Here is a 25,978-nt window from a genome sequence, read left to right on the forward strand (position 1 = left end):
ACAAACTACTTCACTGAGAAGATTGTATTGTCATCCTTGTGCTCTCAGGTGACAACAGATCTAATTCTGGTCTCTGAATGTTTTTGAATGTGGAACTTTGCAAAAATGCACCTAAAAACTTAAAACATGCTTCTTGTGCTTTTAGCATTCTGTGCTTTATTAAAAAATAACTTTCATGGTGAATTCTCTTTCTGTATGTCTAGACCTCATTTTCTTTCAACTAATCAATAAAACATCACTCCTACTTTACTGCCAATGTGTGCTTTATTTTTTTTAGATAATTTATACTCAGCAAAAATATGAAAGCAACACTTTTGTTTTTGCTCCCATGTTTCATGAAATGCAGTTGGAAAGTTGGGGGACCCAGGCCCACATCCAAGTACATGGAGGGGGTGTAATCATACTCCGGCATGACAAAACTTAAAATACAAACAAAAGGTATGTTTGTCTTATTCTTATCTAAACCCTAACCAAGCACTCATCATGCTGAAACCTAGCCAACCCAACCAGCAAAGGAACCAAGTACTTGCCATTTGGAGACCAAGTGGGATGGGTTATGACTTTGCCTTCCTGGGAAAAAAAATTGGTATCTGTAGGCCTATGTGAGAAAAAAAAAATCATAGTTTTGTATCTAATAAACAGGCCTGAGCAGAATCTGAAGATTTTATTTAACAGTTTTCTGCAGTGATTCAGAACGAAAATCTGCCAAATTCTGTAGAAGGTGGTAATAAGATCACAAAGATTGTTTTGGAGCCAAAACAAGGACACACACAACACATTAAAACAACCTCAAAAGACCCCAAGCAAGACTGAAAGAAATATTTAGTAGATTTTAGTAGAATCTTTAAATTTGAATAAAAGTAAACCACTTGTGTGCACAGAAGAAGTCTTAAATCTTTAATTTCAACTCATGAAAAATGGCAGTAAAAGCAGGTCAAACAGGGATTCATAGTTGAATTTTATTAATTACAGCTGCACCATACAACACACAGTCCTCACTTCAGTATACTGCAATGACACATAAAGCTGAGAGCATGATCTGCATTTACAACAGCTATACAAATACAACTTCTTTTGGTTTAAAAATCAGTCACTTGTGTAAAAATCCTGTTACATTCAGGAGGAGGTGCTATGCGGCTGTGAATCACTTCTGCTGGCGTTTTATGGCACGGAAGTCTTCACAACCACAAAGTCTCTCATACATGATGGTAATTAAATTAGAAAAAAATAACAGAAGTTTTCAAGACACTTAAGGAGAAAATGTTTGACCCTGCCACGTTCTGACTGGACATCAAACTCGAGTCCCAGAAATCTGTGCTGTGTTGCACCATCAGGTCCGTGTCAGTTTGTCCGGGGGCATGAATCCTGCATCCCCCAGAGTTCTGAGGGCCACCCTGCCGCTAGGGCGGATGGTGAGCCACGTGATGCTGCCGTTGTTCAAACCCATACGTAACCAGCCCTCTGGAGGAAACTGCAGAGCCCTGAGAGAACAAAAGAAAGGTATCAGCAGCTGAGAATGAGCATCTGAATACTGGAGCCACTTTATCTTTACAGAGCACTAATTTAACAAGTAATCTAAAAATATTTCATAGATTATATTCAAGACAGATCACATTTAAGTCCCAGGCTTAGGCCTATTTTTGATCTTGTATGTTTTTTTTTATTTGGCCTGTTTTGTATTTTCTATTACTTATATTTTGTTTTTATTGTGTATGATTGAACATAGTCAGAATCTGCATTTTATTTTATGAATTCACTAAGCAGTCCCTCCAGGAAGTTGTTACTGCAACAATTAAGTTAAATTCAACCAATCCCAATGAATTCTGCACAACCTTGCATTTTTGTCACATCACCTTAACTCTAAAATTTGACATATTAGATTTTCTTGTGAGACCCACCAATCATAGCAGTCTCCCACACAAACTTCATATGTGTATGTCTCAATGAATGAACTCAATGTTTTACTATTTACTAGTTTTTTGTAATTTGTTTTGAACGAAGCCTGAGGCCCTTTGTAAGGTTACTGAGAACACTCAGAACAGAGTGCGGTTTTATTCTTCCTGGAACAAGTTACTTTGTTCACTTGCTCCCACAGAGCAAATGTTTAGAAACATTTCAACATGTATCATTTTTTTTAATAAAAGTTGCCATGCATTTTAGGCTGCAACAATCCAACAAAAACCCTGTGAAATCCTTTAAGAACTAAGAGTGAAACACACTCTCGATGTGTGTAAATGTATCTATTTTGTCTCAACATGGTGCAAATATTTGTAATACATATTAAATATATTTCTAATAGGTTCCTTTTGTGTTTTTCCACATAAGAGGTAAGCAGAGGTGTAAAGAATAAGAGGCTACATCAAATTATTCCAAGGGACAAACATGAGGGTATCCCCTATATATTATATATATATATAAAAAAAACCAGAACCTCTAATTTAGAGGAAATTAAACCACAGTCATAACTGACTAAATGTTCTAAATGGTCCTTACATTAAACAAGAATTTTCTTTTAATGAAGGACAGTTCACCCCCAAACAGAAAATACAGTTTTCCTCTTACCAGTAGTGCTATTTATCCATCTGAATTGTTTTGGTGGGAGTTCTGAAGATATATACCATTGAAATACATCAATCTAGATGGATAGATAGCACTACAGGTAAGATGAGAAATATCTATTTTGGATTTTAGGGTGGACTGTCCCTTTAAGAGCACAATGACACAAGTGAAGCACATATTAAATAAAAAAAATCGTATGAAAAGCAATTGATGCATAGTTTAAACAAAATGGTTAGCAAAGCAAGGCCTCAGCTGAGCCGAGACCAGCAAGTCTGCCGGCGACACAAACCTGCAGACAAAATAACGGATGACATTGGCATGACACACGATGATCTCGTAGCTGTCCTCCTTCTGCTTGGGGTCAGCCCGGTGGATGTAGCGGCGGAAGGCTGCCTCAATGCGAGCTCCATCTTCGTGGTACTGCTGGAGGACGGTAGAGAGGTTGAAGAGCCACCTTTGTCACATAAAAGGGTTGTTTTTGAACCCCTCCATCAGTACGGAGCCAATACATGATGCTGCTGCACATTGTGGGGAATGCATGAGGAGTTTCATTCCAAAATTAGGCCAACTGTATGGAAAATGTTACTTCTACTGAACTCTAAATCAGCTGTGTGTCACAGAGGGAAGAAAACTGCTGCTGCTGTTTTGCTAATTTCCAGAATGACAAACAGGCAACATGTCTGGTTTATTTAAAATAATAGAAGACTTTTGATTTAAATGAGGGAGTGTGTTGATGAAACACCAGATTATGATGAAAATCAAACAATCTTCAATCGGTATATTCAAATTCAAGCGTGGATTATCAACAATAACCAGGATAATGTTTCCAGAAAGGCACACAATGAAGCAATTGAATACTGAATGTTTTTCAAAGGTGTGAAGACAATCAAAAACTATCTACATGGCTAGGGGGATAGATTTTTTTCAACTGAGTGAACCAGATTCTTTAAATCCTTAATAATTAAATAAAATGTACTAAGTAATTATGTAGCAATAGCAAAATGTGAATTAAATGAGCAAACTATAATTACAAGATTGATCTTCAACTGCCTGACTCCTTTAAACATTGGCATTTTGGAAATCAACTCTTCTGATGAGTCATTCCTGTAGCAATGCACTGATGTATTGACTCATTTTTGCAGCTGTGAGCCTAAACAAGCACTCGACAAGACACCTGCACAGACATGTGGGCAGCAGAAAGTTACCTGAACAAGGATACAGAAAAAAATAAATAAAGAAAGAATCAAAAAAGAAAATGGGGCCTACAGCCCAAGTAGAGCGGATGTAGCTTTTCTCACCACAGCGTCGGGCTTCCAATGAGTGACGGGTGGAACCGGCTCGATTGGCGCACCCTCCCTCAGCAAATCACAGCTCAACAGCTCCACTCCTGGACCCGTATGACATTTGTTGCGAGGAGAATATGTTAATATACATTTGTGATTTCACCATCTCTTCACCAGCTTTAATTGGGGCTGCACAGAATCTAGGTTGTTAAACAGAAAAAAGTAACAGGGCACAAAAAAGATGAACAGGTTATGGCTAGCCAATTTATCTCAACAGCATTAACCAACCACTCTGTGTGTGTCAAGGAATAGTTTAGATGATTTGAAATGGGGTTGTATGAGGTACTTAGTGAAAGTCAAGCCCCCAGTTTGGAGTAGTAGCAGGAGTAGGAGTACTGATGGTGTAGGAAGCTAAACAATGCACTGCTATGGACAGGGTCTGAAGCAAAAATAATTTTATCCACCTAATAAAATAATCAAAGTCAGTTTAAGATTATGCTATAGATTTTTTAAGAATATCTTCACTGCAGTACCTTGCTGTCAGATAAGAAAAGTTCTTCAAGTTCTATAAGCCAAGAGTCGCTCCCAACCAAGTTCACTGACAAAAATCATTAATTTTACCTTGCGGAACACAGAAGTTGCTGGTCTACCACTGCCTCAATCAGTTGGTTTGTGTCATTATGTCACTTTAGTGGTTTGAAAGGTTAGTTTGGATGCACTTAAGTCAGACACGAAGCAGTGCAACCCCTGCATTCTGTGAGATAAAATTGCAGATTTTGCAAAAGTAGTCTGGCTGAGCAAGTGCGATATTTGGTTTATGTAACAGCAGTTTCCTGTTGGAAAAGGCTTTCTGACAGCAAGGTAAAGTTATGAAAATATTCTAAATATACTGTACACTTAAGCTAATATAGACTTGTTTGGTGGCTAAAGTATGTTTTGCTGCTGACCCCGTCCAGAGCAGTGCATTGCTTAACTTCCTACACCAGGACTCCTGATGTTATCTGAATGCACTTTGAGAGAATGGACTGTTTTTATCTGATTTTATTCCTATTTATTAGTTTATAATGATCCTTATATTTTATTATGATGTTTACTATTTTATTGAATGTTTCTATTGCACTGCAGTCACTGATTGAGAAATGAAATTTCGTTCTCTTGTGTATGTAAATGCACAGTGAAAATGACAATAAATATCCTTGACCTTGACTTGACCTGCTTCTCCAAGCTGGAGGCATACCAACCTCCACCTACTGTACGTAATACACTTGACTATCAATAAGTACCTCAAGCAACCACACTTCAAATAATCTGAATTGTCACTTTCAATCGATTTCTGCTTGACACTTTGTTGAAATTCTTGTTTAACGTTAATCAGATAACATCGGCTAACCATATACTGTTTATCTTTTTTGTATCCTCTTACTGTTTTCTGTTTTGGTACCTGTATTCTGTACAGCACCATCAATGAAAATTTGTCCATATTTTTACACCAAATTGTCCATATTAACTTAAAAGATCAAATAGTAGTGTAAACACAGATAATACTGATACAATACTGATTAAGTTTCTCCTCCATTCAGGCCAAACAGAGTCATGCAGCTATTGTGCATGTTGACTCACTGGAAAGGCTCTGCTACACTAAATGGAATGGGGCCTTAACTAGCATCACTGGTAACACCTGTGTTTACACAACTACTTCATATGGCTGCTGTGAGAAATCAAAAACTACTTTAGCAGAGGGCAGCTTTTAACAACCCCAAATATAACAGTATGTATCGTGACTCTGGACATAAAGCATCAACACTAGAGTTAAAAAAAGCAACACTACACCAATACCATAAACCTACGGACGTATCCTATGAAATCCTGTAAACTGAAACAATGTTTAGAGTGACAGAAATAAACTTGACTTTTCAAAACCACAGAGCGGCATCCATCCACTACCTGGGAGGTGTTTGCTGATGATATGTGCCGTCTCTGTAGCTCTGGCCATGCTGGAGTGGATCAGAACATCATACTTCAGTCCCAGTGCTGCCAAACGTTTTCCTGTCAACTCCGCCTGCTCACGACCTGGAAGCAGAGACACAGCAGTCAACGTAACAAATGGCTGGTCTGTCAGAAATGGTCAGAGAAAATGTGGGTAGAACAATGGGCAAACTTGTTCCTTCAACAATTACTGTCAGAACAGTGTGGAACAATATGTGCGTGATGTTATGCAATCAGAGACAAAACAGCACACATTGAAGCTTGGTCCAAGTATCAATGTGTACTAATGACTTTCTGACTGAAATTGCTTCCTGGTCAGCATTCCAGGTGAGAGAATGGAGGAATAAGGACCTAATGGAGTGAGGATCCTCTCCTTGTCGCTGGTTCCACTCAGGTTGTACTGGGAGTGTCTGATGAGGAGAATGTTACGTGTAGCTTTTGGTTTGCCATTGTCCTGCTCAGAGCTGGGGTCTTCAGTCACAGTTTCTTTCTTTTTCCCATTGGTCAGTGCAGATGGGTCTCTCCTGGACAGAGTTAAGACAAGTTGATCTCAAGATTAGTAGTGGCTTTGTCTCACATGGTTAACTTGAGGGATGGAAAACTGGGTTAACACAAACATGATTTAAGATTATTATCAGTGTAATACTTTAAAGAAATTCCATATCTCTTTCTGAATAATCCCTGAGTGAAAACAATTTTCTGCAACTAATTATTTTCAGTGCCAATCAATCTGTACATTATTTTGTTGAGTAATCTCTTAGTTATTTGGTCTATTCAATATCAGAAAACGGTGAAAAATGTTAAACAGTGTTTACAAATGTCCAAGATTACGTTCCTAAATCACTTTTTTTGTCTACAACCCAAAGATAGTCAGTTTACTGTCATACATGAGTTAAGAAACCAGAATATATTCACATTAAAGTAGCTGAAATCAGAGAATTTACGTCTTTCTTAAAAAAAAGTTTTAAAGTTGACTGGCCTGTCAGCAACATTGTAGGTCATGGGCTCGCCTTAGATTCGGTATGCATCTAAAATAACTATTCATTTACGAGGATATTAAACTGTAGTCCAAGTTGTACTTTCATTTTCACCATGGATTTTAGCCTGTTATTAAACTGAGCTATATTTGACAGAGATTTGACGTGGGACTCAATCAGGAGTAAATGAAAGTACTCTTACAGTACTAGCTAGCGTTGACACTAAGTTCAATAATGAAGCAGCAAACACACAGCGGGTGTAGCGGCACATACTTATCCCAGTTGAAGTCCCAGGAGTGACCAGTCGGGGCTGGCGTGTGGCTGGCAGGTGTCCATGCCGGCTGCGCAGCTTGAAGAACGGTGAACTTCGGCCACCGACTGGCCGCTGCCTCTCCGCGCTGGTCACCGAAGTATCCGCGGGAGTCTGCCGCTGCAGCCGCGACCACCAGGGCGGCAGAGCCTCCGGCGAAGCCACAAATAAGTTTTAAAGTTTTCCTGTACGACATCCTGAAGGAGCAAACTATTGCTAGCTAATTAGCTGAGCTTATATGGTTTACCGTCTACAGGGTGTAACGTTGTCTTCCTCCTAACCAATATATGGCTTTCTTCCGCAAAAAATGGCGATTGAATCTTAATTCAAGCTCCAGAACAGGCGACAAAACCCGGTATTTGTGGTACAAATATCTACCGGGTGGCAGCTCTTCGCTGGACACTAAAAATACAGTCGGCGCGACGGGTAGCAAGCTAATCTGTGCACTTGCCAACAAACTTTACGGTGGCTCGCCTGAGCCAAAACAGTTGGTTGTCGCGGTCGTTTCTAAATGGGAACCCAGGATCTCGCGAGAGTGCTCATTTTAACCCAAACCATGTTTTTGTTTCCGAACCCTAACAAGGTGTTTTGCCCCTAAACTTAAAAATATCTCGACCATAGCGTTGTCACATTAAAAAACAAAATTAGTTTATACAACGAGCACGGTGAAGAAACAACATATAAAAATCTCGCGAGAGTTTCGCAAATCTAGGGTTCCCTTCGCTCTTCAAGATACGACCAGCTTCCATTCCGATATCTGCCACTTGAGGGCGCTCCAATCCCTAGATCCACGGTAGTAACCACAGAGTAGTACCCCTGATTATTTCCCGCGATCTGTAAACGCCATTCAACATGCAACATTTCATTGAGGGTAATAGTATGAGCTTGACTATCATCTACAGTTTAAAACCGCACAAATCAACACACAATTTCAATAAAATTCTAATTCTTAAGGAGCTTCACGCTGCATCTGCTTATGTGCACCTTCCCTTCTTTCCATGTCTGTTTTGTGAATGGAGTAGGTAGAATTATTTTGGCCGTCTAAGTTTAATTTAAATGTATGTCTACTGATGTACAATAACCATATCAACTTTCACGGCAGAAGCTGACTCTTTGTAAAAAAAAAAAAAAGAAGCAGTTATTCCTGTATGGTCCATGTGGGTACGCTTGCATGTAAGCACCTGCAGTGCATATCCAAAAAAAGGAAAATAAACAGCTATAGTTAGTGCTCTCAAACTTTGACGGACTTTCGTGATGTTAAATTAATTGAATATACACACAGTTTCGGAAAATCGGTGAGCATTTGCGAGGAAAGTAGATTTTTATATTCGCGGAATCTCGTAAGAAATTATCGCAGAGAGACTCCGATGAAATGCAGGGTAATCAATATTATACGTCGGATCATTTTCTTGCGAAGACACTTGCAGGGTTTGCACCCACAGAGGCTCCACCTTTTCAAGCGGTTCAGTGACCTCACCAGTGGGCTGGATTGTAAGGGTGGGATTTCCAGGCTTTCAGAGAGCGCTGCTGTGTATTCCTGCCTCTCTATCCTAGGATCTATGCGGCTTAAACGATCGCAAAAGACGGACCGGTTGTACCTTGAATAGCTCCAGAAAGGCCAATATACACTGCACACTGGATCCCTTTTCTACATGCGACTCCAATCGGAATAAATAATTGAGGAATGTGGAAATTACAGAATGCCCAACAGCGCTGGAAAGAGATTTAAACCCACCAAATACATCCCAGTGTCCACTGCTGCCACACTCCTTGTGGGATCGACCACTTTATTTTTCGTTTTCACGTAAGTTTGCATCGCTTCTTGTTCTCATTCGCTGCACGCCGGGTTTTTCATACACTGTGCCTTCAGCTTTACACAGACAGGAGTGGATTTGCAGCTCCAAGTTTGCATGGGTGGATTCAGTCACTTAGGTAGATTAAGTGATTTTTATAGGAGTGTATCTATCTTAACGGGGGATCTCGCAGCGGTTCTGAAATGCAAAAAGCTGCCTCTGTGCAGCCTCAGACACACCATTCAGCCATTATACCTGCGAGGCAAACTTCCAATAAAGCATGTAAGTTTAACAACCACATGATCGTGCAGGAGACCACATCTTAGGCCGCAGATACTCACTTTCCATTGAAGAAATGCCGCAGGCAGTAGTTGGTACAATTAAAAATGGTTGCATTGGTCCAGCAGGCGGGTGTGTTTGATTCATGCACACTCACTTGGGTTAGTTTAAGTGTCATACAGCCTATCCAGAAGCATTATAGTTATTCTAGGCTTGGTGAGCTCAAAGTGGAGCCCGGAAGGAGGTTTCATTGCATCTACAGCACTGTCTCACCTAATGTGTGTACAGTAATTTCCTTTGGAGGAAATGAGGATTATGGGTAACCTCTGACCAAGGCCAACAGGTCCTTCCTTGTGCTCTCGGAAGCAGCTATTAATTCAGTTCAAGTGAATTTCTTATGTTCTGACAAGCAGCTGACAGTGGTTCATCCACACCAGCTGCAATCAGGATGATTACATTGTCATGCGGCCTATCAGCGAGCATCAAAAACATGCCAAGGACCCCCACATAGGACGGCTTTCATCCCCATCTGATGAATGAGGGACGCTGTAGGAAAGGAGATAACAGCTAGAGAGAATGATGTTTCTGGTCTGAATCATCATTTCCACATACATCCTCCTCTAGTGCTAGCCCCTAAAGTGAATGGATTATCAGTGAGACCATCAGCATGCTCAATCTCACACCTGCAAAGAGCTGGCCTGGGCTGAGGACTGTGGGGATGGATCATCCAGTCTTTATCCTGTGGAGCAGAGACATTTTGTCTGGCAAAGTAAAGTCTAACCTTTCTGAATGTCTTTTTTCACTTTCTAAGGGTGTAGGGTTTTACAGTATTTTAAAGATCTTGTTGGATGCGTAAATAATCTTACTTTGTGTACATAATATGTGATTTCCATAATTTTTGTAGATCTTTACTTGAAGAGACGGTTCACCCCAGATCAAAAATGCATGTTTTTCCTCTTAGCTGTAGTGCTATTTATCCAACCAGATCATTTTGGTGAGTTTTGGACCTTGTGAGCAGTTTCATGTATAAGCTATTTTCTCTCTCACCAACCGGATCACCATGCAGAAGGAAGTGTGCGCCCACTCATGGACAAGAGGTCACAGCTCAGCCAAGGAGGTTGCCATTAACTTCCTACGCCGTCAGAAGCACAAGCCTCTCCTCCTCGAGTAGATGCATGCCTTGGTGGACAGTAGAAAGAAAATAGGTCCTACATGAAACTGCCCACAGCAAGAACTGTGGATTGGCTGTAGTAATTGGATCATGACTCCTGGAAAGAGGACACTGCTGTTGAGGTTTTCAAATATATTTTGGCACTTTTAGCACCACAAGCCATACATAGTGTAGCAGTATTATCTGCTTAGAATAGGCTCATTTTTTTGCGTCATCTATTAGTTTTCGTGATCAGCGACTAGAAAGCATTGATCCCGATCACCCGATTGCAGTCTTTAAGAATGTTACCTGATAACAATCAGCGGCCGTTTGATGTGGGCATCTGTAATAAATAGCACTACAGGTAAGAGGAAAAATATCTGTTTTTGATTTTGAGTTGAACAGTCCCTTTAATATGTATGCATTTCCTTTAATAGCTGCTGTTGGTCTATGGTTGACAAAGATCTGTTTTGGATGCAAAAATACAATGCAGTGTGTGTTCTTCACTTGTATGAACAAGATTTTTTCCACCCGGCCAAATGCAGGAAGAGACTGAAAATGCTTAAGCTACACCCTGAGTGCTTTGGCACTCCTGTCTCAGGTCAATGACTGAGACTGAAGGAAACATATGGTGCTTGTCGGGTTGGGTCGGTAGGTTGGATTGTAGCTTTAAAAATCCCAGCACTCTGTGGTGCACTGTCATGGGCTTTGTGTAAACAAATGGCCTGATTTGCAAGTCATGATTTGGAATGAATGTGTTATGATCTAATAAGAGATCTGCATTTCAGCCACATTTTAGCAGAAGTAAGAATCTTTTCTGCTGAGAGGTTTTTAAAAATTTTTTAGTTCTTCTTTTTTTGCTGGGGTTCACTTAGATTCACACATTAAGGTTCATCCCCCAGCAGATGGTTCCAGGGTGAGGATTAAGACTTCACTCTGTTGCTCCTTCATTTCCCAGTAAAAGGTCCATGAGGATTGAGTCGCATATAATGGAACCCCCTGGGGAGCAGTGAACTAGGCCATGCCTTCTCATTCTCAAACACACATAGAGTCCATTATGTTGAACCCAGTCTGGCCTTGTCTTTGGCTGGAGTGCAACGCTACACATTTACCAGTGCAGGCCAGAGAACAGTAGTATGCCTTTATCTGAAACGCCTTAACCAGAATTACATGTAACGAGTACAAAAGTAGGAAAATTTAACATTTCTATGGCGCCAACTTTATTTGGCAGCCACATGCAGGGGTTAAAACTACAAGTCCCTCATGTACAGCAGAGTGCCAGGCACACAAATCTTTTTTTATTCCTAGGCCACAGTATGCTAAAGGTCTCACTGTTGCCAGAAGGCCACTTGGTGTCATATGGGCAGTGGAGGATGAGACTTGGGGCCAGCACTGGCTCACACACACACACACACACACACACACACACACACACACACACACACACACACACACACACACACACACACTCACTCAGTCTATGGTGTGTTACTGTGTTTGGCTTACTGACGCCTGACAGTTTGTGTTTCCCACTGAGATTGAATTAGAACACATTAGTACAGAATTATTTATATCTCCGCAGCATGACCACGACTCGCCACAAAAAATACTGCTGATAAATTAAGCTTTTAGTCATGGTTTAGCCATCATAATATTATCCCAGCCTTATCGGAGTCTGTAATAAGATTCTATTATACAGTAGCTCACTATGTCTAAATTTGTCCTTGCTGTGTGGCTGTGTTGGAGAAGCTGTCTTTTACCTTTAAGTAATTCCTCAGAATGTCTTCATCACCGGCCTTGACCATACGCCAAATGAATAACCTGTAAAGGAAACAGAGCGGCCAGGCTGGCCATTATCATTTGTTGCTAAGCCTAACAGTCCATACTTTAGGGTACGCATGGATAGATGTGTGGAAACTTTCGATTGATCATCTGGACAAGACCTGCGTTCAGCAGTTTTTGCAGTGTGGAGGTGAATAATGAGCGAGGCAGTCAGCGGTGGCAGTTTGAGCCAGCGTGTCACCGGGCTGAGAGCAGAGCCGCACATGAGAACAGGCCTGACAGGAATCTAATCTTCAGCTTCCACATCTGTTTCCTCCTTTTCACTGTACATCCATTGAAACAGACTTCATTCAGATCCGTCTCAGTGCATTGTTTTGCATTTGTGCTACCCTCAGAGGTTCTTGTAGAGATTTGTAAAGGTACAGTATTTCCGCTGATGGTTGAGAGCGCAGAGTTGTTGAAATATGGGAGAGAGGTGGATGACAGGCAACCTTGATACACTGTTAAAACAAGTGCTGCTATATTTAACCTTTTGGTACATATATGGTGCCCTCTAAAAGGTTCCACTTTACAGGGTTAATATATAGAAGCTTTGTTTTACTATGAAATATTTGGGAACCTAGTGTTTGGGGAAAAAAATGGTTACCTCATATGAATTCTAGGCCTATAGGAACATCATCTTTTCTCACAAGTCTGGAAGTAGAAGTGTAATCTTAGAAATAAGATACAGAGACTGATACAAAGAAAAGTCATCTAGCTGTAGGATTCAACTGAGCCTTAGTGATTAACTAAATAACTAAAAATACATTTAAAAAAAACCGACTAATTGCTCAGCTGTTGTTTACACAGCATTTACAGGCTATAACTTCAATAACGGCAGAATTGTAAACTTCTTTTTGTAAACTTTTTTATTTTTAAATTATTAACTTGCAAACAGTGCTGGTGCAAAAAAAGTCACTGAACACCGTCTGCTTTTGCTCTGCTGCAAGCCAAATGTCAGGAAGGACAGTAAAGACTGAAATTAAATGAAGACCTCATTTCAGAAAAAATGCACTTAGATCATTGTAAAAATACCTCCAGTACTTTTAATACTATAATTAACTAATAGCCTAATTTACTGGTTTAAACATATGGTATTGGTGATACTTCCGACAACCATGCGAGCTGTAGGTTACGATTTGGCTAAAACATTAAATTTTCGATCTTTTCAAGCTAGCTATGTAGCATCCTCCTTCACTGGTATGGTTGATGTTAGCTAGCATTAACATTAGCTCTGCAACTTTAATGAAATGAAATATCTTTAAAAATACTATGGAGCTGTTTCTATGTCCGCTAACTTCCTATACATACCATATGCTGCTTGGTGACTCACCAAATTTACTTGCTGTCATCATGGGAACATTACAGAGCTTGAAAGTTTCATTTGACGAACTAATTAGCCAGCTAATGCATACATACATCTTACAATGAAATGCTCATTCTTAAGAAACCGGTGCCTAAAATGCAAGAGAATTGAACCGTTTTGCAGCAGCCATATTGTTATAAAATAGTAGAGTATGTACACAGGTGTTACCAATGATGCTAATTAAGGTCCAATCACATTTAGTGGAGCAGAGGCTTTTTCAGTGAGCCAACATGCAAAATAGCAGCACCCTGACTCTGTTTGAGCTGAATGGAAGAAAACCCTAATCAGTATCATTGGTAACACCTGTGTTTACCCTATTATCTAATGCCAAAATGGCTGCTGTGAAAAAGGTCTATTGTATAAATAGAACAGAGTGGAAAACCTTTATCAAAATTGGGTTATCATGCACTGCCTATAGGCACAGCACTCAAGCTCGAGTCGCCAGTCGCCGACACGTCAAAGAAACCTCAAAAACTAAAAACTCAAATCTATTGTAATAATGACTGTTTCTGTGGCAAATATTTCGTTGATTTAGAGATATAACCTTTGGGTTCCTTATTAAACATTTTTTAGAGAGAGTGCAAGGATTCAGATTTAAAAACTTATTACTTCATTTACATTCAACATATGGGTAAGTCCAGAGGTGTTAGTAATCTCACACTTGTTTCCCCCACTGAGGTCGCAGCCCTCTCTGTGCTCCTGCACCCATCCCTTCTTCACTCTGCTGCATGTAACATTGTGGTTTTCCGTGTCTTATTAATTGAAGGTCTAAAAAGCATAATTGAATGCTTGCTCATTGATCCTAATCCGCGTCCTGCGTGTGATTATGTATGCTGAGCTGCTGTCGTCTTTTTGTCAAGGGGTTTGGTAAACAAGCTTGTAACCATTAATGCCTCACTGCTTGGTATTAGTGTCCATTAGAGCCCGTGTGTCTTCCTCCTGTGTGGCGTTAGTAGCTTCGAGGTGCCGTGTGTTTGCCTGTAGTTAAATGAATTGTTGGTTTAATTCGTCCTGTTTATGCTCGGTGTGCAAGTCAGCTCATCTCAGCTGCCTGTTTTAAATATCGCTCCTGTGATGTTGGGACTCATTTGCGTTTAGTTTGCTTATTTAAATTTTATCATTGAGGATACATCTAAGTTCGCAAGGGCAGAGAGTTTCTCAGATGGAGGAAATTGCCAATTGACATGTTATTAATGTGCCCCAGTAGCTTTTTCAGTGTGTGCGCTCATGAACAAGCATCTATCAGATCTAGACTGGGGAATCGCAGCCTCCCTGGTGTGATATTCATGTAAAGCTTACAGAGAAATGAGCAGGACTTTGTGACATGCTCACCCAACTTTAACCTCCTAATAAGCTATATAAAAAATATTCCATGAATCCCATGAGAGTAGCAAATTTCAGCCCTTAAGGCAAGTCATCAGTACTCATCTTCAACATGTCTTACTCATCCTTCCTTCAGAAACATTCACTGAACTATTACTATTCTGTCCTCAAACACCATCACAGCATCAGAGTTCAGCTCCTCAGCTGACGTGGATAAGAAGCTATCCTGTCCTCATGTCACACAGAGGATGAAACCTTGATTATCTTGACCTAAAGTAGCAGATAGACGAATAAGATCACAAGGGTCAAAGTATTTCCTCAGCCTATTCATGAAATCCATGTGGCGCAGTCACCTGGTTTATCGAGATAAGTGCTGTAGTTTTTCACAGCGGATAAAAAACCAGCAGCAGGTCTGTGTGGTGTGGCGAGTTTTGTCAGATTAGATAACGATGTAATTTCCTATGTAGGTCCTCATCCATCAGCGCCTCGCAGTGAGGGCCTGGAGATTGACAATTGCTGTGCAGGGTTGTGTCACTTTCTGCTTTTCAGAAGGTGCTTAAGGTGACAGTCAATAATGAATGGAGACGGGGTCTCATTTCACTCTGAGCTAATGCACAAGATGAGGCCTTTTATTTTGAGTCTTTGTGGTGGTTTTGTTTATGGTTTACTTTCATTCTCATTGTGGTTTATGGTTTACCACCAGGCATGTTTCCAACCTGTAAGATCATTACACATTGTAGGCCAATCCCGGCTGCTCCTGCAGCTTTACAGCCTTAAAGGTTAATTCTGGTTCATTTCAGCCTGGCGTATTTCCCATTAATGTGGCTATTGTGGCTCTATTGGCCTTGCAAACATTGTATTCTCCACCTCAGTTACAGAAGAACTCACACAAAACATTATATATCTGGGCAAGCTGAGCAAGCTTCCTAGGGCGTTGAGGAATAAACATTTTACATAAATCACTTCAAACTGCATATGGATTTACAGCTACACGGTGTGGCAGTCACTCAAAAAAACAAAAAAAACCTTGTTTCCTTTTTCTAGAACATCACAGTTCACTTTGAGTTATTTATACTCGCACACTGTCTGTCCCTGTCTTATGTCCCATCCCCCATTGTCCTGATTTCATCAATACAGGAGAACAGCTCCTTTGGGATTCTGTTTCATTGATACCATCGTGAGATTCTCTGTTTAAATCCACTTTCTGATGTAGAACACGGCCAGTCAGAAACTAACAATACTATAGTTATGACCCATTTACCACTGGTAATAGAGGTGCATTTATTAGTCAATTAATCCATTAGTCCATTGAAATAAAATTATAACTTCGACAATTGATTGTTTCTGTCATTTTTCAAGCAAAAGTGTCAAACATTTGCTGGTTCCAGCTCCTTAAATGTACAGCTTTACTGCTTTTGTTGTTTGTCATTTATGACATAAATGATGATGGACTGTTACTTGGACAAAAGAAGCATTTAACACACTGTTCACAAGTTTTTTACATCTTAGAGACTAAACAGTTAATCATGAAAATAATCTGTAGATTAATTGATACTGAAAATTATTGCTAATTACAGCTCTAACTGGTTGAGACTCCTCCTCAGAGGCATGAAGTCATTGAGAGAAGTCTGAAAAGTTAAGAAATTTCAACACAACATCAAACATGTCTTTATGTATTTGGTTCAAATACAATATTTTATCAGATTGTGTATACAAAGGACAGTTATGTCAATGTTAGCTGCATGGCTTTATGGATGGCGATGTTGGTCTGTTGGGTGGCTGGTCAACCACTTTGACTGAAATATCTTGAGTATTGGATGGTAATTACAGCATTACAGAGCCAGGAGATTGGACTTGATGTAGACTCCTCTTGTTTTTTAGTCATCAATGGTGGATGTAATTGTGAGAGAAATTGCGTTGCTCGCTTCTGTAGATGGATTTCATAAAAAAAGACCCCAGTTTCTCTGGACTACCATAAATGCTTTCTCGAGTCAGTAAGCCTTTCACATTCATCACATTTGTTGGCAAAACAAAAAGCTATTTTGAAATGATTATCTAGTAAATGTCAGTGGGAGTGCGTTTGAGACGGTTGTTACACATGCAATGACTTTGATCTTTTGTGTACATCATAATGAAAATGCAAATGCAAATAGAGATTATCTTGCAATGATGATGTTTTGAAAATATCTAATATCAAAATGTCTAATATCAAACAGTGGAGACAGCAGAACTCATGGTGTTACTCCAGTGGGAGCGCGACACGTCTGAATCTGGATGCCTTCATATTTTTAGCTGCTGTGTGTTTGACAGTCTTGTTTGTTGCGTGATCAAATGCGACTTTCAGACATTTGTCTTGATCTAATAATGATCTAACACAGTGTGATTCTTAAGGGGCCACTAACTGGGACTCTTGGCTTGGAGAAAACCATTACCTAACAGCTAATACATTCAAGACACACAAACCAGTCATGTCTGCCACGGCATGAACCCCCATATATCTGTTTAGCCAAGGTATGTCCAGCTCTGTGTCTCCTTATAGTAAAGCTGTCAAGTAGTGCTTCACACTGGGGTGTCAGGAGTCCATCAGATTTCCTTTGAAAACTCCTAGGGGGGCAGCAGGAAAATGGGTCAACTCTATGTGGACCAAAATGAACTTGATTTCTCCTTTTCGGTTTATTGAAAGCACACTGGGCTTTCTGTATTGGCTTGGAAGGTTTGTGGTTGTAGGAAGTGTCTGCTCTGCTAGCTATGTGCTTCGCCTGGGATCTGTAGCCGGGATCCTGTGTCAGGTAAGGTGAAGGGTTGGCCTGTGCCTGTCTGAAGATTGCCTTGGCTCAGGCAGCAGCATTCCACAACTCCATCACAGTAGCATCTGGACATCTTGCCTATTAGTCACTTGACATCCCAAATGTAAATGTCTGTAAAAATAATATAGATAAGACCAATTCACAGAACTTAGCACAGTCTTTCTTAACTGTAACATTTGTGTTGTCTACTTTTCCATGAATTGCAATGTGGTGTTTCTAATGAACGACAAGATAGATCTCTCAGATAGTTGAGGAAGCTGGCAGCATACACCACAGTAGCTTACATCCTCAGATGTTTCATATTATAGCCACCTAAGCTTCCATTCACTCCTAAATTTTTAAGGCCTTATCGTTTTTCATAGTCTGCCTTCTGTGTTTTTGGTTCTCCTCTAAAAAACACATTAGACATTTGAGTGGCTTGGTTGTTTATAGTTTATAGTTGTTTGTTTATATGTCTTGACATAGCTGTAGCTAACAATGAACTAAATGGCACAGAGGAATTGGGATGTTTGTTGTCATTGGCTAAAACTTGGTGGACACAAGTGGCCACTTGCATGCAGTATTTAGTGGCCACAGAGTAACTTTTTGTGGCCACAGACCATAGGGCCATGGTTAATGTTGAACCCTGGTTTGTAGCTGTTTTCAAAGTCTCCAGTCTTCGGAGTTGGAGCACTCAGACTGGCACCCAGTTTGGTCTGGACAACCTGTTGGGTTAAACAGTACTTGTCCTGTAGAGCTTGCGTGGCCATGGTGTGCAGCCTTGGATTATCCAAGCAGGCTTTGGCAAGCTGGAGTGCACTGGGTAGTTTCAGATGTCCAAGAAGTACTTGATACTTGTACAGGTCATTCAGGTGCTGGGGGCTGTTTAACAGGTTGTCGAGGGCCATCTTAAGTAATGCAAAGTCAGTCTTTACCACTGTCAAAATGGGGCACCATCAGCCTTTCTTCTTCAGTCACCTCTCCTGTTCACAACCTTAGTCAGACCCAACCTGCTGAATAGTTGGTGGCCAGTGTACAGAGGCAAACTTAAACTGAAGTTAAGTCATCCTTAGCCACCACCTCATCTTCCCTCCATCAAGGTTTAAGTAGGCATAAACAACAAGCCGCTGGCAGAGCTTTCATATAGTCAGAGCAGTCTGTCTCCACTGGTATTGATGAGTCAAAGAGGCCCAGAGAATAAAAGGCCAGGTCCTCTAATCTCATTCCATCCCAGCTGCCCTGTCACTGCTTGACAACTAGGTTAAGATAATGCTGACAGATCCTCTTCCCTGGCTCGCTAGCGTGCATCCATAAGCAGGGCCTCACACTGCCTACTGTACATGCCACACAAACTTTAAATTACATAAATCTTCAGGTCAGGGCAAGTTGATATAGTTGTTCTGTAATTTTCAACAAAAGCATCAGTGTACTCTACAAGAGGAACACTGTTATTACATTACAGGCAATTTGCTGCTCCTTTTTCATGATCATATTTGACAGACAATAAGGTTGTAAAGCTGTACTAAAGAGCAACAACTTACTTTGTAATGAAAATCCTAAAATGCAAAGTGCTGTTACAGTGTTGCTGAAACAAATGCATTGCAGAATTTCTCGCACTTAATACAATGTGTTCCCTGTTTTGTGGAGGGATCTAAACGGTTGTAACAGAGAGCTAATTTCCATTTGCATACGACCATATGCCTTTAGCAGGGTGAGATCATTGTTTGCAGATTAGCATGTTTTATCATAAATGAATAAAAGCATGAATATGTTAATCTGCTACAGCAGGTGATAAAAAAATACAAACTGTGCATCATGTTCTTAGCATGATTTCCAAGCACATGTTGATCTTTAATAGAAATCAGTCCTTTCTAAAATTAGCCCAACCTCTTTCTGCCAACTTTTTTTTTTGCTTGTGCTCTCTTTTGTAATATGTATGAATCAGACAAATTTGATATGCCTTGAAGAGCAGGAAGGAAATGTCTTTAAATTTGTCCAAATGTGTCATCTGTATTCAGGATCAATAGAGTTCATTTTGTTTCGTACTGCAGCTCGTGACTGTGCTCCTTTCTCTATGTCTATTTAAAGTGCTTTTGGTTTCTCTCAAGCTGTAACTTTCTGGAGCTCTGGTGCTTGCCAAAAAAGTAAATTGTGCCTTGTGATGCCATAGTTGAGCTAAATGGATCCATGTGGATTCGGTGCACAGCAGTGTGTGGGCGAAAAGTGCGGGAAAGTGCAGCGAGGTGCTCTCTGAGTTTTTGCTGTGCTCCACCACCACCCTCCCACCAGCCGAATGAGCTGAGGCTGCCTGGAAAGTCTCCTCTCGGGGAACATGTGGGATTAATTTAGACCTCCAGCCTCTCCCTCCAAGGGTGTCTCCACCCTGTTTCCCCTCATGTTGTTTTGCCAGAGGGAGACCATGACTGGTAATAAGTAGAAACAGAGCTCTGTGTCTTTAACACCCTTGGCTGGAGTGGCTTTCTGAGAGATCAAGCAAGCTGAGGCTCCCAGTGTTTACAAGAGTGAAGCAGTGTCCATCTCTGGGACACAGAGGAAGGACGGGAAGATAGTCTCTGTGATTATAAGGGCAGGTCTTCCGCATCTTTGCCGCTTTTTGAAGTGAGTGGTTTGAAAACTCTGTGGATATGAGTGGGCTCAGCAAACAAAACCACTGCCCATTCATCTGTGTAGTAGAGGTCAACCACTGAGCTATCGTAAATAAATAAGACTTACAGCCACCGTGTGCAGAATAATTTATGTGATTAAATCATCTCCCAAACCAATCTGATGACAATTTTGTTAGGAAAGTATAAAATTTGAAAAAAATTGTAGGAAAATTAGACAAATTTCTTTGCACCATTTGTATGATCTTCTTAATAGAACCACTTAGTGGCATTAAAGCAGCTATAATTGATATTGTTATATTAACATTGCATCTTCTTGTCTAATAACCCACTGTGCACTACCTACAGACTCTGTTTCCCTCAGGGGTTGGTAGAGACCAAAAACAGAGCTTAAAGGAGAGTGAAAATCACAATGACATTCCCTAGACAGTCAGAAACATGACTCCAAATGAATTATAACATTGCTCTGTACCTGCTGGATGTGGAAATAAGCAACCATTTACTATAAAGTTCACTAAATCAACTTAAAATGTGTAAAAAATATTGCAGCATTAAAGGTGCTATGATTAATATTTCTATCTTAACAACAGACCAAATATCAACATGTATGTGAAAGGGACTGCTCGTAGTCTGCTCGGTCTGCAACTTTAATCTTGCCAATTTCATGTGCATCACTTCCAGACACAGCAGGAAGAAAAGCTCTAGAATTACTACTCGCCTAACACCAATTGACAGGCAGACAGACAAAGATAGTGAGTAGCTGGAAAACACAGTGGAACATTTAGCATTTAAAGAGCCACGTATTCCCCCCAGGAGTTGGTAGAGACCAAAAACAGAGTAAATATTGGACTTATCATTAGACGGTGAAGACTCAAAATGTTTGTGTAGACAGGCAAGTGTTTGCTGAAAAGTTTGCCATAATGTAAATCTTGTTTACAGCGTGCTCAAAAAAGACTCAAAGGTTAGTATGTTAGATTTACAGGGGTTTTCTTGACGTAATATGGCAGAAATTGAATATCTACAGAAGGTGCGGGTCCTCTTCCATCGCACTGGCATGTTTCTAAAGTAGCTCAGAACAGACAAACCAAATTCTGTCTTTAGATGTGGACTTGTGACAAGTTTGGAGGCCACTTTAGGTTCTCCTGCACGCTTGGAAGGGGAGGGTGGGGCAAGTTTGTTGCAATCTGCAAGCTCACTGCTGCCACTAAATCCTTCACACTGGTCCTTTAATTTCGATTTAAGCAACACATAATTGCTGTCAATTTGATAATTTCATGGCAAATTAAATATATATTCTAAGCCATAACACTCCAAGCTGATATTGTTCTGAATATATCTGTCTGATATGCTTGTGTGAGGTGACATTCTATAAATACGAGTGGGCGCTCTCATCTTTGAAGGCATGGAGCCCAGGGGGCTCCAGCCAGGCTCGCCTCTGTTAGACATTTCCTCATTCCCTTTGTAGTTCACTTTAGAGGCGACCTTATACTGTCATGTCTGTCACATGCTATTATTTCACACCTCTCGGGACAGTTTATGAATAGGCATTAGTTTTATATTAATATTTATTAGAGCTCGACGTGCCAAATGTCATGTACTTAATTCCCTTTTTCATAAACCCAAACGTGTTCAGGCCTTAGCCCCAGCCCCTATAATAATGCAGCTAGGTGTTTTGTTGTGATATTCAGGGAATTGTGCTTTTTATAGCGTTATCTTCTCAGAAGTTGTTTTCTCTCAAAAGCGCAGATAAAACCTGTTTCATATATTCCAGCGTGTTGTGCATTACCTGCTGTTTGCCTTCTACTGAAGCCTCACCTTTTTAGCTTTCACCCATTTTCCATCACTCTCATATCTGACACCGTGATCAAAATCCTCTGGCACCAAAACGCAAATGAAGAGGCAAATTCATCCCTGTGATTTGTTGTTTTTTATGTTAAATGGGTTTCTCTGTCTATTTAGTTCTTGCAAATATGCTAGAATGCAGAGACAGAAAGCAAACCCGGGGAAAGCTTCACCATGGACCCGTTTCCAGCTGGGCCACTGTACTCCAACCTGATACTGTATAATCATTTTGTCAAATACCTATTTAAAAGAATGATTTCATGCTTGACAGTGAGGATATTTTAAAATGAGGTTAAATTCACAATGGACAAATGTATTCAGCCCTCAGGCGTTCACCATCCTCTGTGGATTCCAGGTCCATTTTAACCTAATATAGAGTGGCTGTGTCATATGGAGCGAAATCTCTGCCACAGTTTGAATCTTGAAGCTAGTTCTGAAGTGTGTGCAATCAATTTGAGTTTGTGTTTGAAGGTCCAGGTCATCCAGTTTTAATACCTCCATTAATTTTAGTGCCGAGGATTGTTTTATTTAGCTGTTGTTGCTTTTTCAAGACAGTAAAAAGAGACCTACTCATGCTTCAGTGCTATTTTTATTACACAAATTGACAGATGATATAAAAATGTGTATTGGATTAACACTCCCGATGGTGTGGAAGGAAGTTGTTGACCACATGTGTGACAGAGGCAGTACCCTGAAGCTTCTGCCAGAGAGAAGCCAGCCAGCTCCAAACTGTGGATTTCCTCTGTTAGACTATTTTCTTTGGCCCAGCAGTGTGCAAAATGCTGCAGAAAAGCCTGCAATTTTTGAGTGTTATCCGTGTCGAGCTGATGAAGTCATAGTCGCACTATCTTTGACTGAAAAACAAGCACAGGAAGTTTGACTTTGTATATATAAGCAGAAAAATTCTTCACTTCTCACTCATACTTCTGTGGCAAATGATCATCAGCCATGTACATACAGAAACTCACATAATTTAAACAATATCAAAGATGTTCCCGGGCTTGGTTTCTGTTAAGTTGCACATTTTCACATTTTAATGCTATATGAGTCAGTCAAGCACTTAAATTGTGGGGTCTGGATGTTTTTGTTGGGCAGTGTGCAATGTGGATCTGCAGCTCTCAACGTGCTTCGGGTCCTTAAATGTTCTTCTGCTTCATCCTGCCTTATCTCTCTCAGGGTGAGGATGTTTTCTGTTTGTTTTGCCTCTCTGCCTCTCTCAGGGGAATTGACCATTCCCTCCACTGAAGAGCAATTGTCCAGTCATAGCTTGGCAGACATATGTGAGCACAGGGTAATACTCTGCATGTCCAGCTAAATGGCTTTACTAGTTAAAAGGGATGTTCCTTGCAACTAATTTCGCTGTCGCTTAAATGTAAATATTAATTTAGACTAGCTGACGAGTCTAAAAAGAACAAAACACTCACTGCCTCTGCCAGAGCTGTAGCCTTAGCTGTGTGTTAACTGGTGTTGTACTATACAAGTATTAGCATTGCTTTCAAACCAAGAAGGTTACATTTAGTTTGTAAGGTTGCAAGTTACATTTAAAAAAGTCTGATTCATGACTAGCACTTCAGAGTTTATGCAACCGTTAGCTCTTCACTGGTTATGGGGAAGTTTACACTCCAACAACCCCAGCAAACATTGCAGCGAAAGCAAAATTGCATTTGCAGGATACACTGGTTATTTTAAAGTGAAGAATAAACTAAGCAGCTAAACAGTCTTTGGTCAGAACCCTACTTATAATACCAGCTGTACATGGCAATACAAGAACAATGTTGACCCCCCCATGATGTCTACCTTGCATCAAGCTAAAGTTAGCTTGATTAGATAGCTGTCTATAGCTAATAAAATGTGTCAGAACAGTTCAGCAATCAAAACAGACAATGGCCGGCTAGAAATGTAAAGCCTGCTCTTGTCTAGCTCTGTCTAATCCATTGTTTGAGTGGTAAATGTGCCACCATTATTATGGTAAATTGCATATGTGCTGAGACGGGAAAGCTTGACAGGCTAGCAACTGTAACTAAAGGGGGCGGGGCTTAGCGGACATTGTAATGGATGTTTCTGTGAGGCCATGTGATTGTGCAGCCTTAAGTGCTCTTGCACCCCTCTATTACTTAAAGTCCAAGAGAAGGAGCTTCATCCTGTCCTGTCTCCCCCCAGAGTGAGGATGGTTTTCTGTTTGTCCGGCCTCTTATCTTGGGGGAATTGACTTTGAAATTGTCCATCTTGAGAGATGGTCTGGAGCCTTTTGGATAAAACAGACCTCACACACTGACTAAACTCCACAGGCAAAACTGTGCTCTGGCAGGAGTGCAAAATATCAACAGACCTGCAGCCAAATGAGTGATGAACTAAAACAGAGCCCTTGGGTGTCAGTGCTGAGGGCACCATGGTGTCACTGCCACACCACAGTGCCACTCCACTCCAAATTTGGATCTTAGTTGGAGTCTTAATCCGACCTGCACACGGCACCGGTGATCTAATTCAGTGACCTGGCTGCGCTACACCCAGTTAGTTCAGCAGCCTAAAACCATTTGATCAGAACTGACATGAACAACAGACTTAGTTATGCTCAAAGTCTGTTGCACAGCACCCACCCCCATCACTTCTGCCACCCCGTGCATTCTCAGCAGTGTGAATAATTGCTAAAGTCCTGATTAAACTGCTGTAGAACTATTAGCCACCCGGCTAAATCCAGCTGATCCCTCAAATTGTTTTAATAGTATTCCCTGTTGACATCAGGGCCACCCTGCTCACAGAGGCCAGCACCCATCACCAAGTCCAGACTTATACTTACCAATGTTGTGAAAAATATTGATTTATAGAAACATATTGATTCTGAGTATTTGAAATACTTTCTAACTAATGTACTAATGTTTGATTGTCATGTTATAGCCATATTATAGTTATCTTTTAATGAAAATGTAAAATTTTTTGCTGTCAGTGTTGTGTCAGTTCTTCCCTGGAAATTTGGCGCTGATGCAGATACCGATATTAGATAGTTCCAATGTTGATATATTGGCCGATATTCTTTATTCATATCATATCACATACATTCATATCCAAATAAAACAGTATTTTTTTTGACTGTTATTTGTTTGTTATGTTGTGCCACAGTTAACTAGCTGACATTCCCTTGGATGCGGTGACACAAAATGGATAATTTTTTTGACACTTAATACATAAAATTTGGATTCATATTGGCAGGTTGTGATGCTACACTTCCTCAATTATTTGGGAAGGTGATCCTCGGAAAGTTTGACAACCCATGCTATAAATTATAAAAAAAAAAAAAATTGAATGAAGAAAATTGCCAAAATATTAATAAAGTATTGTCTATAAAAATAAAAATAGAAATCTGCATTAGAGTATATTATGTTTAAAAATAAAAAATAAAAATCGGACAATGGGGTTGGGCAATTGGACGACTATATCATCTGTCGATGATGGGCTGAATCCATCGCAGACTGTTTTCTTGTTTGATTTTTAGGGCAATATTTGTCATTTTATTTTGCTAATGTAATAGTCTGCAGAGTGACAGCCTCTGCTCTGCACCGCGCTCTCATCCAGCGGCGCAGTACACACCCACTCAGCTGACCATGAGTGCACTGAGCTGGGTGACGAGTGAGTGGAAAACAGCCTGCTGAGTCAGACTCATTACACTCTTTTCACATGATAAAGTGAGGATTTATTTTGACCAAACCAGAGTTGGTGATTGTTGGAAGACTTGACAGACTAACCAAGACAGTTTTGGTGAGTTTTACATGTCGAGTTTAAATGAAGTGTGTTTTCAGAGGCGTTAACGAGACAATTAAGCTTGTATTAGTTTGGTAAAAGAGAGAAACTTTAATTCAGAAGGTGTATGGTTGTATTTCTATG

At 40.4% G+C, this 25,978-nt stretch overlaps 2 protein-coding genes across 6 annotated transcripts in view; one reads left to right on the plus strand and one right to left on the minus strand.

Annotated features, from left to right (window-relative positions):
• Window positions 1–884: 884 nt before the first annotated feature.
• pgam5 (PGAM family member 5, serine/threonine protein phosphatase, mitochondrial) lies at window positions 885–7,604 on the minus strand. Of its 4 annotated transcripts, none has more exons than XM_084729076.1 (6): window positions 7,079–7,604; window positions 6,180–6,352; window positions 5,787–5,912; window positions 3,858–3,946; window positions 2,849–2,979; window positions 885–1,481 (listed from the first exon to the last, which is right to left on the minus strand). In XM_084729076.1, the coding sequence occupies exons 1-6, from the start codon at window positions 7,309–7,311 to the stop codon at window positions 1,331–1,333; spliced, it is 903 nt and encodes a 300-aa protein (XP_084585202.1). In that variant the 5' UTR covers window positions 7,312–7,604; the 3' UTR covers window positions 885–1,330. The 4 variants fall into 4 exon arrangements, with proteins under 4 accessions (XP_084585202.1, XP_084585201.1, XP_084585200.1 ...); XM_084729075.1 differs by having other exon boundaries at window positions 2,849–2,982; XM_084729074.1 differs by having other exon boundaries at window positions 3,858–3,950; window positions 5,785–5,912.
• A 635-nt stretch (window positions 7,605–8,239) lies between these two features.
• Window positions 8,240–25,978, plus strand: part of zdhhc8b (zDHHC palmitoyltransferase 8b) — a 96,973-nt gene continuing 79,234 nt past the window's right edge. For both annotated transcript variants that reach the window (XM_084729077.1, XM_084729078.1), the window contains exon 1: window positions 8,240–8,919. In XM_084729077.1, the coding sequence (XP_084585203.1) occupies window positions 8,816–8,919 (104 nt within the window). In that variant the 5' untranslated portion in view covers window positions 8,240–8,815. The remainder of the gene's footprint in view (window positions 8,920–25,978) is intronic.

Source organism: Lutjanus erythropterus, chromosome 10, assembly GCF_056507025.1.
Source record: "Lutjanus erythropterus isolate fLutEry1 chromosome 10, fLutEry1.hap2, whole genome shotgun sequence".
Taxonomy (NCBI): Eukaryota; Metazoa; Chordata; class Actinopteri; order Lutjaniformes; family Lutjanidae; genus Lutjanus; species Lutjanus erythropterus.

What these genes read in the sequence shown, in the direction of transcription:
- pgam5 (XM_084729073.1), bottom strand. Translation starts at nt 7,311, where the DNA reads ATGTCGTACAGGAAAACTTTAAAACTTATTTGTGGCTTCGCCGGAGGC. An exon ending in TCAGCAAACACCTCCCAGGT is followed by an intron (nt 3,951 to 5,784) that starts AGTGGATGGATG and finishes TGTCATACGGGT; the next exon opens with CCAGGAGTGGAGCTGTTGAG. An exon ending in ATTGGAAGCCCGACGCTGTG is followed by an intron (nt 2,983 to 3,857) that starts GTGAGAAAAGCT and finishes ACCGTCCTCCAG; the next exon opens with CAGTACCACGAAGATGGAGC.